Source organism: Natrix helvetica (genome assembly GCF_964273705.1).
Source record: "Natrix helvetica genome assembly, chromosome: 1".
Classification (NCBI taxonomy): Eukaryota; Metazoa; Chordata; class Lepidosauria; order Squamata; family Natricidae; genus Natrix; species Natrix helvetica.
Window position 1 is genome coordinate 250,154,744 of NC_138548.1, and position 16,413 is coordinate 250,171,156.

General features: G+C 44.3%; 1 protein-coding gene across 3 annotated transcripts in view; it reads left to right on the forward strand.

Annotated features, from left to right (window-relative positions):
• MGAT5B (alpha-1,6-mannosylglycoprotein 6-beta-N-acetylglucosaminyltransferase B) overlaps positions 1-2,148 on the forward strand; it is a 260,022-nt gene extending 257,874 nt beyond the window's left edge. For all 3 annotated transcript variants that reach the window (XM_081934842.1, XM_081934843.1, XM_081934844.1), the window contains one exon: positions 1,579-2,148. In XM_081934842.1, coding sequence (XP_081790968.1) covers positions 1,579-1,777 — 199 coding nt within the window. In that variant the 3' untranslated portion in view covers positions 1,778-2,148. The remainder of the gene's footprint in view (positions 1-1,578) is intronic.
• The last annotated feature ends 14,265 nt before the right edge of the window (positions 2,149-16,413 follow it).

Sequence of the window (16,413 nt, forward strand, 5' to 3'; positions counted from 1 at the left end):
CACCTCAGAAGGATGGAAAGCTGAGTCAACCTTGAGCCAGAGATGATCGAATTGCTGGCAGTCAGCAGAATTAGCCTGCAAGACTGCATTCTAACCACAGTTCTTAACTCTTCAAGTTAGTCTTGAATTAATGGGTACATTTTTCAGTGATTTGTATATTTTTGTTGCCACGTTATTTACTAAAAGCAAATAATGTGGCAATGTCAACAAAATGAAGCCCCTTCCACAAATTAAGCTAATGTCATGAAAAATTATTGTGGCAACCAGGGATATGCTTTCTATGGAAAAACCATAGAAAATCCCTTTGTTCTATCTTAAAGCCATGTGCATATCTACTTCTAGATCCATCTGACTCACAGTTTGCAGCCAGTAGAATACAGAGTAAATCTCACAAGCCTCTTTCCTAGTCCAGAGACTTTAGCTGTTTATTTCCGGCTTTAAAAGGGGTTTCCCCCCCCCCACCCACAAATGTCTCCATGACATTTGTTTAGTGTCCTTTGCACACAGTGCAGCAGACAAAAAAATAATATTTGGACAGACCTTCCAGTTGTATTGAGCAGGAATAGCTTTATGCAGCTGAAAAGATGTTGGGTTTTCGAGGCACCATTATTCTCTTCTCATCTCCTTCCCTTTTTATCCCTCTGTCTGTGAGCATGCATTTGGAACGCACTGACATTTTAATAGAACATAAATCTGCCACCCAGCTCCATACATAGCTCTGGACAATTAAAATGGGTGCATTATCATTTTTGTCACGGCGGCCAAGCAGGCAATTTGAGTCCGAGTGACATTTTTATATGATAAATAAGAGCCAGAGCTCAGATTCCACTTGCTAAGCTCCTTTAGCTCCTTAAAATTCAACCGTTTTAGAGAAAATGCTAGTTCAGAATCACTAGTTCACATCATAGTTTATTAAAGAGATGGCAGGCCATTTACGGAGTAGAAGGCAAGGCAAAGCTAGAGCAGAGGCTGCAACCTGGGACTTTTCAGATAGTCTGAACTCCAGTTCCCATCAGCCCTTGTCAGCCAGGTCAGTGACAAACAATTGTGGAAGTTGTAGTTTAAAAGAACTGGATAGCTCCAGATTGTCAGCTAAGGATATATTACTCGGTAACTTTCACTAAAGTCCAGAGAGAAAACATCAAGTGTTACTATTAGAGACCCAGTGTGATGAGAGGTTAAGATATTGGACTAGAATAGATAGACTCAGCTTCAGCTTCTGGACCACCCTCAGCCATAGAAACTCACTGGAGCAGAGGTGGTATTCAGCAGGTTCTGATCAGTTCTGGAGAACCGGTAGCAGAAATTTTGAGTAATTTGGAGAACCGGTAAATACCACCTGACTGGCCCCGCCCCCATCTATTCTCTGCTTCCCGAAACCCAGCTGATCAGGAGCGAATGGGGATTTTGGAGTAAACTTCCCCTGGAGTGGGGAGGGAATGGAGATTTTACAATATCCTTCCCCTGCCATGCCCACAGTACCAGTAGTAAAAAAAATTTGAATCCCACCACTGCTCAAAAGCCATGTTAAACTCTACCATGACAAAGTTCTTACCGAGTCTTTCTTTCACTTTCTAGGCTCAACATTGTTTGTGATAGCACAGAGTCTGAGATGAATCACCTTTATCCAGCTGTGGCTGAAAATGTCCGGGAATGCTACCTTCAGAAGGATCATCTGTTATTCAGCTGTGCCGGATGCAATACTAAGTACCAGCGCCTCTGCCCATGCCGTGATTACCAGAAGGGACAGGTGGCCCTCTGCAGGGACTGTTTGTGACTTTACTGAGGCAAGTGTGTGGCAACATATCACATGCACTGAGTGACTTTTTTTTTTTCATAAACTCTTCTGCAATAGTCAAGAAGGATCTGGAATTCAAGACAATTCCAAGAAGGAACTTATTGTTGGAGACTTGCAAAAACACTTGGATGCCAATGATTTTGGCTTGTCTGCCATTCAAGGATGAATAACTCTTTTAATGTTCCTTTACAACAACTCTTCTATCACTCCCAAAATCATTTGGCACCCCTGAAGGAGCTTAGAAGAACAAGCTGACATTTTTCAGAAAGCAAAGCACCTCTTTAGGATCTCATCTTCCTGAAACATTATTTTTTATGAGGAAAATAAGTTCAAATTAAAGAAGGAAAGTCATGAAATAGTTGTGTGTGTGTGTGTGTGTTTTAAAGTGTCATGTCTTCACAATGCTTGGTTATCTCTTTGAAAAGAGCTAATCTTTGTAGGAGTGTGGACTAAGCAATGGGGCATTCCCCCAGTGATGTTGCTTTGAATTACATCTGTCACAATCTTTGACAATTGGTCATGTTATCTCAGGTTTATGAAAGTTGCAATTCCAAACTTCTGGTTATTGCCTAACCCTGTGATAAAAGATGGCATGGGATAAAAAAGAAAAGAATAAGGAAGTACTTGGCAAGAGATGTAGTGAAGCATGTCATTCATTGTCATAGCTTTGTCTGAAATGGTATAGGGTTTTCTGCCTAAGCAGGGGGTTGGACTAGAAGATCTCCAAGGTACCTTCCAACTCTGTTATTCTATTCTATTCTATTCTATTCTATTCTATTCTATTCTATTCTATTCTATTCTACTCTACTCTACTCTACTCTACTCTACTCTATTCTTTCTATTCTACTCTGCTCTGCTCTGCTCTGCTCTGCTCTACTTTACTCTACTCTACTCTTTCTATTCTATTCTATTCTATTCTATTCTATTCTGATTTCAGGGACATTTTTGCTGAAAGGTGGACATCCAGGGCAGACTCATGCCTATCAGATTTAATATCTGCCACTGAAAGTTCAAAAAACTGATAATGGCATTGTTGGTTTAGGGATGCCCCCCCAATATTTTCCTCACTGTCATTCTGAGTTAGACAGATCTTGCATTTTTTTCATTGTGAGGGGTGGGAGGGATTTGTTTGAGTTGTGTTTCACTATGAAGGTTGCCTGTTCATTCTTCCACTGCCTGTAAATAAAATGGAACAGAGTTTCATGCCACTATCAGTGCCAGTAATGTGTGCCTATCAGTATGCATTTATGAATTGCAAACTGCATTGCAACATTCCAGACACATAGCATTAGGCAGTAGGCATTTAATATTAAAGAATGCAAAATACAACATAAGACAGCAATACAGAAAAGTGGTGTTACAGAAAAGTACACAGCAACATGCAACTATTCATGTTATGAAAAAGCCCATACAAAATGTCTGAGGAGAAAGGCACATAAAATGTGCATGTAACTTCAGGTGGCTTGCAGGGGGTGGGGGAAGAATAGACTGAAGAAATTTATAGTGGAAAGATGAGAAAATAAGTGAATTTTCTAGTTTCAATCATCTTTTGCTTTTAAGCCTGACAGGTATGGTGTTCAACTTGCAGACTGAGGCCTCTTGGTTTCAAAATGACCAGGAATCCTATCATTAATTACATTCATGTGCCATTCATTCATAGCAATAGTAGGTAAGTAAATCTTTATTGTGTTCTTTGACCAACATGGGAAGGGGAGTGGGAAAAAATAAAGGTATTAAAGAAATGTAGTTGGGACAATTATTTTTTTGCTTTACTCTTGTATTGTACTCTTGAGTTGATCTCAGAGGGGGAGCTGGACCTTGCAGGGATAACGGAGACCTGGCTGGGCCACGAGGGCGGTTTACCCCTCGTGGAAATGTGCCCACTGGGTTTCCGTGCATTCCATCAGCCCCGGGCCCTGGGTAAGGGTGGTGGGGTGGCGGTAGTTATACGGGAATGCTTAGAGCTGAGGGAGTTCACTGTACCTCAAATACCCGGGTGTGAGTCCCTTGGTGTGAAATTGGGCCCAGGGAGGCAGTGGGGTCTGCTGATTGTATACTTGGCTCCTCGCTATGCATCAGCAGCCCTGCCCGAGCTCCTCGAGCTGATCTCAGAAACGGCAGTTGAGATCCCCAAACTTGTGGTTATGGGGGATTTCAACTTGCCGTCGACGGGGGAAGCATCCGAGGTAGCTCGGGAGTTCATGGCTTCCATGACAACCATGGACCTGACCCAATTAATTCAGGGCCCCACACACGAAGGTGGCCACACTCTGGACCTTGTTTTTGTATCTGAGCAGTGGACGAGTGATCTGGGAATAGGGGATTTAGTTATCACTCCCCTGTCATGGTCAGATCACTCATCTCTCCGTCTGAACTTCCCCGGCGCTACCCCCCACCGCGCGGAGGTGGAACCAGACTGTCCAAGTTGGTACCGCCCCAGGCGCCTGATGGAACCGGATAGGTTCCAGACGGAACTTGGGCCATTCCCTGTAGCCCTGACCCGCTCTCGGTCGGAGGACCTAGTGGCCGCCTGGAATAGGGCGGTCGCTGGGGCCTTGGACCGGGTTGCGCCTTTGCGGCCTCTCCTGCGGCGACGACCCACCCGGGCTCCTTGGTTTACCGAGGACCTGAGGGTGATAAAGCGCCATAGGAGACGCCTAGAGAGCAGGTGGAGGTCCTCATGCTCCGAATCTGATCGAACACAGGTAAGAGCCTATTCACGGACCTACCTTGTGGCATTAAGAGCGGCCAAACGTAGACACTGTGCCGCTCTTATTGCGTCCGCCGATAACCGCCCTGCCGCCCTGTTTCGGGTAACCCGCTCCCTCTTATCACAGAGGACGCGGGAAGCCCCCTTGCAGATCAGAGCAGAGGAGTTTGGGGAATATCTGCAGGACAAAGTCGCTCAGATCCGGAGCAGATGGGCCCCCTTCAGTGGACCAGAGGAGCCGTCAACAGTGAGTCTTGTGAGACCATTCTGGGAGGAATTTGATTCTGTTGCCCCCGAGGATTTGGACAGGTTGCGTGGACGGCTGCGACCCACCACATGTTTAATGGACCCGTGTCCTTCCTGGCTGGTACTGGCATCCTGGGAAGTGACACGAGGCTGGCTCCTGGGCCTGGTGAACGCCTCGTTGGGTGGGGGGTCCTTACCTACCGCCTTGAAAGAGGCGGTGGTGAGGCCCTTACTCAAGAGGCCTTCCCTCGACCCGATGGAGCTAGCTAATTATTGTCCAGTCTCCAACCTTCCCTTTTTAGCGAAGGTTGTAGAGAATGTGGTGGCACAACAGTTTCCGCGACACCTTGAGGAATCCGAATATCTAGACCCACGCCAGTCCGGCTTCCGACCCGGGCACAGCACGGAGACGGCCTTGGTCGCTTTGGTTGATGATCTCTGGAGGGCCAGAGATAGGGGTTGTTCCTCTATCCTGGTCCTATTAGATCTGTCAGCGGCTTTTGATACCATCGACCATGGTATCCTACTGCGCTGGCTGGAGGGGATGGGAGTTGGAGGCACCGTTCTGCGGTGGTTCGGCTCCTACCTCTCCGACCGGACGCAATGTGTGTTGGCAGGGGGGCAGAGGTCGACCCTGAGGCCACTCACCTGTGGGGTGCCACAGGGGTCGGTCCTCTCTCCCCTTCTGTTCAACGCATATGTGAAGCCGCTGGGGGAGATCATCCGTGGTTTTGGGGTTGAGTATCATCTGTACACTGATGATACTCAGCTGTACATTTCCACCCCAAACCACCCCAACGAGGCTGTTGAAATGATGTCCCGGTGTTTGGAAGCCGTCGGGGTCTGGATGGGGGACAACAGACTCAAGCTCAACCCCTCCAAGACTGAGTGGCTGTGGCTACCGGCACCTCGGTTCAGCCAGTTGACACCATCACTGGCCATAGGGGGCGAGCAATTGCCCCCTGTGGAACGGGCGCGCAATTTGGGCGTCCTCCTAGATGCCTGGCTGTCGATGGATGACCATGTGGCAGCCGTGGCAAGGGGGGCGTTCCACCAGGTTCGCCTGGTGTGCCAATTGCACCCCTTACTGGACCGGGATGCCCTACGCATGGTCACTCATGCGCTGGTGATGTCTCGTCTGGACTACTGCAATGCCCTCTACATGGGGCTCCCCTTGGGACGCGCCCGAAGACTACAGCTAGTCCAGAATGCAGCCGCGCGGGCCATCACAGGGAGTACTAGGTACTCCCACATAACACCTCTCCTGCGCGAGCTGCACTGGCTGCCTGTGGTTTTTCAGGTGCGTTTCAAGGTGTTGATCACCATCTTTAAAGCGCTCCATGGCACAGGACCTAGCTACTTGCGGGATCGCATCCGACCGCATACATCCCTGCGACCAATTCGCTCTCACAGGGAGGGGCTCCTCCTGGTGCCGTCCACCAAGCAATGCCAACGGGCGGCGCCTAGGAGTAGAGCCTTCTCTGTGATGGGCCCAACCCTCTGGAATGACCTCCCCCCCGACATCAGAACCACCACTGACTTCCGCTCCTTCCATCAAAAACTAAAGACTCACCTGTTTCGACTAGCCGGCTTGGCCCATTCATAGTCTTATCTTACCTCCTGGCAGATATTTTTAATTGGGAATTTCTAGGTCATTATTTTAACTTTAACTTTTTGGGGTATTTTTAGGGGTTATTTTTAAATATTGTTTTTTAATCGCTTTACTTTAAGATACAGTTTTTATTGCCTCCTCATCTAAGTATTTAAGGATCTGTGTATTTATATATTTATTCTTAGTACACCGCCCCAAGTCCCTTTTGGGAGAGGGGGCGGTCTAGAAATTTAAAATAAAGTTAAAGTTAAAGTATTAGCAACATTACACAATGGGTGATGGCAGTTTTATAGTCTGCTATACATAAAAGGAATGCATGATGTCACCACCCTTCAAACATACCATGTATGACATGCCAATCTTATACTGTAAATGAGTAACACAGCAAGCAGCAGCTTGCTACCATCAGATGCCAGGCTTCCCTATAGACAAGTTCACATTTTCTTCTGCTGTTAAGTGGTTGCACGTGAAGCTGCAAGGCAAAATTTCTATAAGACTTTTAGGCAGGAAAAGAAAGTGTTCAAATCTCCAGGTTGGGTTAGAAGCAGGATGATTTAAAAATAAATAAATAAATAAAATCCATTTTTTTTTAATTTAAATTGGATTTTTTTTCTTTAAATCTGATTTTTTTAATCAAATGTATTTTAATAAAATGCCTTTGGAGTAATATGTATCTCAAGATAGTTTTCTATCTAAGGCACATTAACAATTTAGCTTACTCAGCATGAAATGGAGCTTTGTTATGTAGCATGAGGCTGTATATTCTGCAATATTGCAGTTATCGGTGAGTCAAGAGTGGGTCAGAGGAGGAGCCGCTGTGGGACAGTTGCTCTTTAAAAATTATGATTTAAATTGAGTTGATTTAAGTCAAGCCTTTTTGCTTGTGATTTAAATCGTGATTTAAATCATGATTTAAACCGACTTGATTTAAATCAAATCCATCTTGGTTAGAAGCCAAGAAATGTTCAAAACGTTCCCTTTCTGAGCAAGGAAACCTTTCTCTTTTTCCTTACTAGTATTCCTATTTGTGTACTTAAATATATTTGGGCCACAATATAGATCTATGCCCCATCTGAAATCCATCCGTGAAAATTCTCTGACAACCTTCCATAATGATTACCTAGCTGTGATTTTTTTAATACGACAGAAGGGGAGTTATCACATGAGCTCTATTTATCTAAATAAATGTGATTTTAATGACATGGGAATGAAATGAAATTAGATTTCCCCCCGCCAGGCTACATGTATTTCATGAAATGCAGCCATCAACATGAAGACAGCCCTTGGCCCAAAATCATTGCACATCTTGGGTGAAAGCTGTTGACTTTCAGTCAGGATATGTATTCCAGGGACTGATAGGTTGTTGTTTGGTGCTTCTTTTGTATTTACCATAACAAGTTATACAAAAAATACACAGAAATTGTTTTCTCCCCTCTCCTCTAGACAACCAAGTTAGTAGCGTGGAGGTAGGAGAGATCCTTGTTTCCCTACCTTCAGGACACCTTGACTATTAACTCTCGTCCCACCATCCTCAGTTAGGATTGATGGGAATTGTGCTCTAACACATCTGGAAGGCATTATATTAGCAATAGCACTTAGACTTATATACTGCTTCATAGTGCTTTTATAGCCCTCTCTAAGCAGTTTACAGAGTCAGCATATTGCCACCCAACAATCTGGGTCCTCATTTTACCCACTTCATAAGGATGGAAGACTGAGTCAACTTGAGCCAGTGAGATTTGAACTGCTGAACTGCAGCTAGCAGCCAGCTGAAGTAACCAGCAGTACTGTACTCTAACTACTGTACCACCTCAGCTCTAGTCCACCCCCTTGCTAGTCTTAGCTATTTATTTAATTTTTTGGAAGCCATTAAGTGACAGACTGAAGTGAGGGAGTTATTGAGATGACAAAAGCTCTAAGCCTTTGTTCCCATTGTCCTGTATTCCCATGGAGCAGAAGAAAAGCTTCAGAAAAGCTTAATTTTTAAAACAATAAACAGAAAAAAACCAAAAAGTGGTTTAATTCCTTCTTGTTCTAGGAAAGTGAAACATGCTTTAAGCTTTGACTTCTCATGACCATATTGCAATTTTAAGGTACTAGAAGTGATGTAGCATCCTAAAAGTACCTGCTAAACTGTAATTCTCAAAGCAAAAGAAGTGGGAGTTATTAAATACCTGGGAAAATAATCCTATTAGCTGCATTTAATTCAATTTAAATTTTTGTTCTGAACTTGTCCACTTCATAGAACATAGCTCTCAGCAAGTCTTTCAAAACTCAAATATGGCCTGCAGTGTGAATAAAATCATCCATCCCTATGCTAGAGATTTTATTTGAGCCATTCCTTATCAGAGTGGAACATTAGAGGAAAGGAACTTAACTTGATAGTAACATGTATTATAAAAGCAAATATTTCCTGGAGTTGAGAAAAACTTATTTTTTTACTCATTTATTAGGACCTTAATACCACTTCAATAATACACAGAGTTCCCAGATCCAATAACATGAATAAAACAGCAAAACAATATAACAACAATTACATCAGAGCAGCAAGGAGCATCACCCAAGAACAAGACAATACCATAGCAGGACAGAATAAACACAAAAGCAGGGGTGAAATCCAGCAGGTTCTGACAGGTTCTGACGAACTGGTAGCAAAAATGTTGAGTAGTTTGGAGAACCGGTAGCAGAAATTTTGAGTACAGTAGTTCAGAGAACCAGAAAATGCCACCTCTGGTGGGGTAGGAATGGAGATTTTGCAGTATCATTCCCCTGCCACGCCCACAAAGCCACACAAAGCCCACAAAGCCACGCCCACAGAACCGGTAGTAAAAAAAAATGAATTTCGCCACTGCACAAGTCACACTTCAAAAGTCCTCTGGAAAAATCAGCTCTTCCAAACTATTTGAAAATCTGAGTTAGAGACTATTTGTTCTCTGCAGAAGGCCCTTCCAGATGAGATGAAAATGACTTAGAAGGTCACCATAAACTACCAGATGGAAACACAACGTAGCAATTGGGATCCAGAGGAAGCCTTCTCTTCTAGATCTTACTGGGTAGGTCAATCTCAGGCTAAGAGAAGAAGGCAGTCTCAAAAGAGCATTTCTATGTGTAATTAGAATATGGGATTGAACTCAGTTGGACCTCACAGTGTCTTCTCTGGGTTTGGGCTTGATGGTCCTCTATTGTACCACTTTCAAATTCCTAATCCTGTTTGTTCTCCTTTAGCTCAGTCTTGGGCATCTTCTACATATGCAGCTCTCTCCTCCCTTGTTCTAGATTTTTGAGGGATTTCCTGCAAATGTTTATGATGGTGGTTGTGGTGGGCCTTTCCAAACCTTCTGGAATATTTCCATAGTATGAGGTTGCTGCTCAATTATGATTATAGCTTTATGTAAGAGCTCAGGGATCATAAAGGCAGCTAATTTGATGTGAGATACTCAGGCCCATTATTATTACTACTACTATTTTTATTGCTTCTAAATACTGAATTTTCTTAGCATGGCTTCAATCTTGCACTATATAAATTTATGCACAATTATAGGGCGCTCTACATCTTTATGGATTTGATTCTTGGTCAGCCATGACTCATACCCTATACAAGATCTATCAACAGGGTAAAACTTTGAGCAAGGAAATGCCTGGTTTATAACCTGCCTCCACCATGAACTTGCCAGGTGGATCAAGCAAGCCAGACTCTGTCATGTCAGCCCATTTGGAAATCCACGGTAATAATCTTGGTAGTGGGATTCTGGGTGAAAAGAATGTATTGTAGATGATAGCCTTTTTAGCAGAGTGATAAAGAACGTGAATGCTTTTCATAAGCATATTCAGAGGGCACTGAAATTCCTATTGTTGTTGTTTTTTTAGTGTAGTTTTGTGGAACTCTAAAACAAAACCAAATACTGTATTCAAATAAATGAAAAGTGACTTCCCTGGCTCTTCTATAAAGTTATTACCCAGCACAAGAGCTTGCAGAAATGCATAATGACTTAAAGCACTGGCTACCTTCCCAACCTTTATTCTCCTTTGAAGCAGAATTGGTCTGAATAAGGATTGACAAGGGAGGGTCATATTTCCTTTGGTGCCAGTTGATGGCAGCAGAAGCCCTGTAGGCTCTGCTGTATGTTTGCAACACCACCTTGTGGGATTGTAAAATGATCCCACAAAAACCCCTCTTTGCTCCTTCTGTGCTTACAGGTTCTCTCCTCCTACTTCACTTACAGGGGAAAGGAGGGAGGGAGGGAGGGAGGGAGGGAGGGAGGGAGGGAGGAAGGAAGGAAGGAAGGAAGGAAGGAAGGAAGGAAGGAAGGAAGGAAGGAAGGAAAAGATTCCAAGTAGAATGTTTGCATTGCACCTCAGGGATTTTGTTGTTGTTGTTGTTGTCCAGCCTGCTGGTTAGGATCCTAAAACCAGAGCCTCTAGAAAATTCTGCTTCTAGGACAAAGTCCAGCTCAGCAATGCTACATTTCTAGTCCAAGGTGATCAAATATAGTTGGACTGTAGAGGAAGGAAAAGAAGGGGGAAGAGAAGAGACCCAGTCCTGGCTGGGGGGAAACAGTAGAGCAGTGTTTCTCAAGCTTGGCGACTTTAAGTCCTGTGGACTTCAACTCCCAGAATCCCCCAGCAGCATCTGGCTGGGGAATTCTGGGAGTTTACATCTACAGGACTTAAAGTCGCCAAACTTGAGAAACACTGAAGTAGAGGGTTTTCTGCTGACAGTTCTCTGATTCTCCAGAGAATGGCAACAGAGGACTTATTTTCCTTCTTTCTCCCCACTCCTTTTGCCATGGATGATAAGTGAAGTAGGGCTAGCAAAGGAAAGGATATAGAACGGGATGTACAAAAAGAGCTTTTTCTCTGGTATTCCATGTAAAGAAGCAGGGCTTTTTGATGCTGGAGAACTATATAGAGTGAACCACTGGGCGACCAGCGAAATAGGATAGATGATGTTTGGGCATCTCCCCTCTTGCCAAAAGGCTTATAAGTCCTAAAAATCATGGGCAGTGGCTAGGTGGGCATCCTGAAGTCCAAGACCAGCAAAGGAACCCTGTGCCCCTATCCTTACTTTGTTTGATATCATGTGCTTCACGCAAACCAGACAGCACAGCTTGTGCCAGAAGAAGCTAGAAATCAGCCTTTATCAGAGTTTGCAGCAACTATTACATTCAGAAAGCACCCACAGGTAACTGATTCAGCAGGATTCATTAACTTCTCTTTATATATAACACATGAAGTAAATATAAATACCCAAACAGGTTGTCCAACGTGGTAGTAAATACAAGCAAACCAGTGGTGGGTTGCTCCCGGTTTGGCCTGGTTTGGCTGAACCAGTAATAGCAGCAGCGGGAGACCCCCACCCAACCACCTGGATGCTTCTGCGCATGCGCAGAAGCATTGTATGTGCGTACACGCACGGGAGCATGCCCGAACCGGTAGTAAAAATATTTGCAAAAAATATTTTTAGTTCAGAGCAGCAGACTAGTTTTGAGCTCAGCACAGACTCAGATTTTTAGTACAGAACAGTTGAGCTAAGCCACACCCAGGGTCCTTGCTGTCTCCTTGTTGCTCACACAGCAAATACTCTTTCAGTTTCCAAACAGCCTGCATTGGCTGACCTTGTTGCCATGTCTCTTCCAGTCATGAACTCTCAGTACACTGACAGCCTTTTACAAATGGAGCAGGAAAATATGACTTCAAGCAGTCTTCTTGGTGAGTCAGAGGTGAGCTCCATTCATGTCTTCTAAATTTGTTCACTGAGGCATCTCTAATCTGCCATCAGCAGGCCATGCGGAAATGCCCTAAGACTTTCTTAACAATTCTCTCTTCCAACCCTGATAACATGTGCAAAATTATCCTTCACTAACATTATTTTATTTAAAATAAGGTTCTAAACTGCTTTCCATTAAAAAAAAAACCTCAGAGTGATTTACAATTAAAAATTACATTTACATTGAAAACAGGAGGTTATCTCAGGTGACTCAAATATTCAATCCTATTTACCAAAGTACAAAATAAAAGCTACAAGGGTAAAAACAGCATTAAAAGAAAGAAAATAACAGTGGGACAAATACTATTAAAAAACTTTGGAGGATAAACAGATCCTTTACCTGTGGCAAAAAGACAATAAGAAGAGCACCAGAATTGGGGAGAACTTCCCACAGTCAGGATTTTGGAGGAGCTGCTCTCTGCATCTCAGCATAGAAGGCCACTCAGATCAGACACTCAAAAAGTGGCCTTAGGGAATAGATAGGAACATAGGGAAAAGGACTAATTTCATTCTGTAACTGGGTCTCCCATTCTCACTGAATCCTCTTCCTGCAACATTTTAAACTAATTGAAGTTTCTGAAGCTTCCTTTAAGGGCAGCTCCATGGACTCCATTGCAGTAATGGGACCAAAATTTCCATTGCTAAGCAAGTTGGTGGTTAAGTGAATTGTGCCTGATTTTGCAATCTTTTTTGCCATGGTTGTTAATTGAATCATGCTGTCGTTAGGTGAATCCAGCTTCCCCAATTGACTTTGCTTCTCAGAAGCTGGCTGTGAATGTCACAAATGCTGATCACATGATCAAGGGATGCTGCAACTATCGTAATTACATGCTGTTTGCCAAGTGCCTGAATTTAGATTTAGAATCAAGATCACTTGAAGTGTTAATACCACTTTATAATGCCTTGGTAAGGCCACACTTGGAATACTGCATTCAGTTTTGGTCACCACATGAAGACTCTAGGAAGAGTGCAGAGAAGAGCAACAAAGATGATTAGGGGACTGGAAACTAAAACATATGAAGAACGGTTGCAGGAACTGGGTATGTCTAGTTTAATGAAAAGAAGGACTAAGGGAGTTGTGAATGCCCCAACACTGAAAGTCTTTAAGAAGATGTTCTATAGCCATTTGTCTGAAGTGGTGTTGGGTTTCCTGCCTAGGCAGGGGGTTGGACTTGAAGACCTCCAAGGTCCCTTCCAACTCTACTATTGTATTCTATTCTAGATCATCTGACCATGATGATGCTATGATGGTTGTAAGAGTGAAGACCAATTGGAAGTCACTTTTCCCAGTGCCATTATACATTTGAACAATCACTAAATGAATAGTTGTAAATTGAGGACTTGAGGACTACCTGTAATTTAAATGAGAAGTTAAGAGGCCATGGATAATTGCAATGAGTTAATTTCCTCTAAGCAGAACTGCAGTTGGTGGGCCTATCTGGTGATTTGGGCTACAGAGGGCACTCATGCCTCTAATGTGTGATGTAATCCCAAAGTCACAATCCATTATGGGAAGTGCCATCACACCCATAGCAACAACTTGACCTCTAATCCCCTAAATAAATATATCAACCAGTAATTGCATATCTGTCTTTTCTGGGTTAAGCTTCAATTTATTGGTTTTTATCCAGTCCCTTATTGCACTCAAGTACTGGTTCAGCAATTTCACCATCTTATCTAAATCCAGCCCAGTACAGGTGTACTGGTAGTATCTGGGAGCAGCTGACAGCGTACCAGTACGGAGGCTCGTTCCCCCCCCCCCAAGTATAGAACCTGTTTTTAAAGCAACCGGCCAATTGCGCACATGTGCACAGCTTGCGGCACCTGTGCGAGCCCCAACAAGCAGCTGGGTGTCGCTGGGACGGTGGATTGTGCATGTGTGTGCAGCGCATGTGCATGAACAGGACACCTGGCCCTGTGAGTAATGTACCGGTAGCAACAGTAAGAGCAATCTACCACTGCAGTGAGTGGATATAACACTGGAGAGCAATGGTTTTGTGGCTATTGTTTTTGTGCAGCCTTCTAGAAGTCTCCACTTCATTGCCTTAGCTCAGAGGTTTATCATGGATTAAACAGCTTTATGCAGTGGAAGTGAACATCAGAAACAATAATCCCAGATGCTCTGGTCAAAATCTCTATATCCACAGGACAATCAAATCTTCAAAGTCCTAACCATATTAGCCAGAAAGTCCCCCAAAGCCTTCTTCAATCCATCAGCCTCCAGTGTGGACCATTGTAACAGATTCCTCAATTGTGCAAATTGTTGTGGCAACTCTAAATCTCAATAAGAAATGAACTTGCAAGAAAACAAAAGTAATGTACCCCACTTTCAGCCTTCCATGCCAAGCTGAAGAAACCCAAACAAAATTTGAGTCCTGCCACCTGTTTTGGGCCAGTAACAAATTCACACAGATTATCACGGCAGTCATGAAATCCTGTGATTCTACAATCTGTTTAATCTTGGTAAGAGTATGAAAGTTTCCCAGAACTGATATTCTAGAAGTTCTTTACGCCTGGTTGCGGACCATGTCTATCAGCAATGATGAGAAATTGCTGGGCACTAGTAGAAATGCTATCCAGCAGAAACCCCATATTTTTTCCTGATTGCCCCATACAAATACTAAATTGGCACTTAAATGGCCAGGTAGCATCAAGAGCGGAGTAAAATTCCTATAGACCACAGCAACTCCTTCTTAGTTCCTTGACTGGCTACTGAGGGGGGAAATGGCAAGGAAAGATAAACAGCTTCCATCCTTGTTATGCACAGGAGGTCAACTCTCTCCTCCACAATCAAATCATGGATTAAAGAAAGCTTAATATTTATTGATCTGATAGTCAGCAAGAGCAGCCACAAATTAATATGGGCACCAGAGTTCATCTGGATAATGGAGTTAACTAGGAAAAAGGGTTAGGGACAAGATGTCTGGTTTCACTTCTTCTTACCTGATATGTTCCTTCCCTAGCACTGTGCTTTACTCTACATACAAGGTAAAGTCGTTCCCGACTCTAGGTTTAGGTTTAGGTTTATTTGGATTTATATGCCGCCCTTCTCCAAAAGGACTCAGGGCGGCGTACAACATTAAAAACACACATCACAAAAGTTTTTTAAAAAAAGATTAAACCCAATTCCAAAAACACCAAACCGATTTTTTTTTTTAAAAAAGAAACAGTACATTTAAAATAAATTAAAATTAACATTAACATTAACAGGCCAGGCCGGCTTGCTGGAAAAGCCAACTTTTTAGGGCGGAAGGACCGGAGGTCAGGGATTATGCGGAGCTCCGGGGGCAGCTCATTCCAGAGGGAAGGCGCTCCCACAGAGAAGGCTCTCCCCCTGGGGGTCACCAGCCGACACTGCTTGGCCGACGGCACCCTGAGGAGGCCAACTCTGTGGAATCGTACTGGACGGTGGGAGGCTACTGGTGGTAGTAGGTGGTCTCGCAGGTATCCTGGGCCTAAGCCATGGAGCGCTTTAAAGGTCATAATTAATACCTTGAATCGCCCCTGGAAAACAACCGGCAACCAGTGCAAGCCGCCTAAAAGGGGTGTGACATGGGAGCACCTAGGTACCCCCATGACAACCCGCGCGGCTGCATTCTGGACCAGCTGAAGCCTCTGGGTGCTCTTCAAGGGCAGCCCCATGTAGAGAGCATTGCAGTAGTCCAGGCGAGAAAGGACGAGGGCATGAGTGACTGTGCACAGAGCATCCCGATCCAAGAAGGGGTGTAACTGGCATACCAGGCGAACCTTGTAAAAGGCCCCCCTGGTCACGGCCGTCAGGTGTTCTTCTAAACTAAGCCGCGTATCCAGGAGGACTCCCAGATTACGAGCCTTCTCTGAGGGGGCTAAAATTTCTCCCCCTATCATCAAAGATGGAACAAGATGTACAAATTGGGATGCCGGGAACCACAGCCACTCAGTCTTGGAGGGATTGAGCTTGAGTCTGTTCCTCCCCATCCAGATCCGCACAGCCTCCAGGCATTGGGACATCACGTCGAGGGCATCGTTTGGGTGGTTTGGGGTAGAGATGAAAAGTTGGGTATCATCAGCATATTGATGATACCGTACCCCAAAACCACGGATGATCTCGCCCAGCGGTTTCATGTATATGTTGAACAGGAGGGGTGAGAGAACCGACCCCTGGGGCACCCCACAAGTGACGCACCTAGGGGTCGATCTCTGCCCTCCAGTCAACACAAACTGCGACCGATCCGACAGGTAGGAGGAGAACCACCGTAAAAAGGTGCCCCCCACTCCCAACCCCCCGAGTCGTCGCAGTA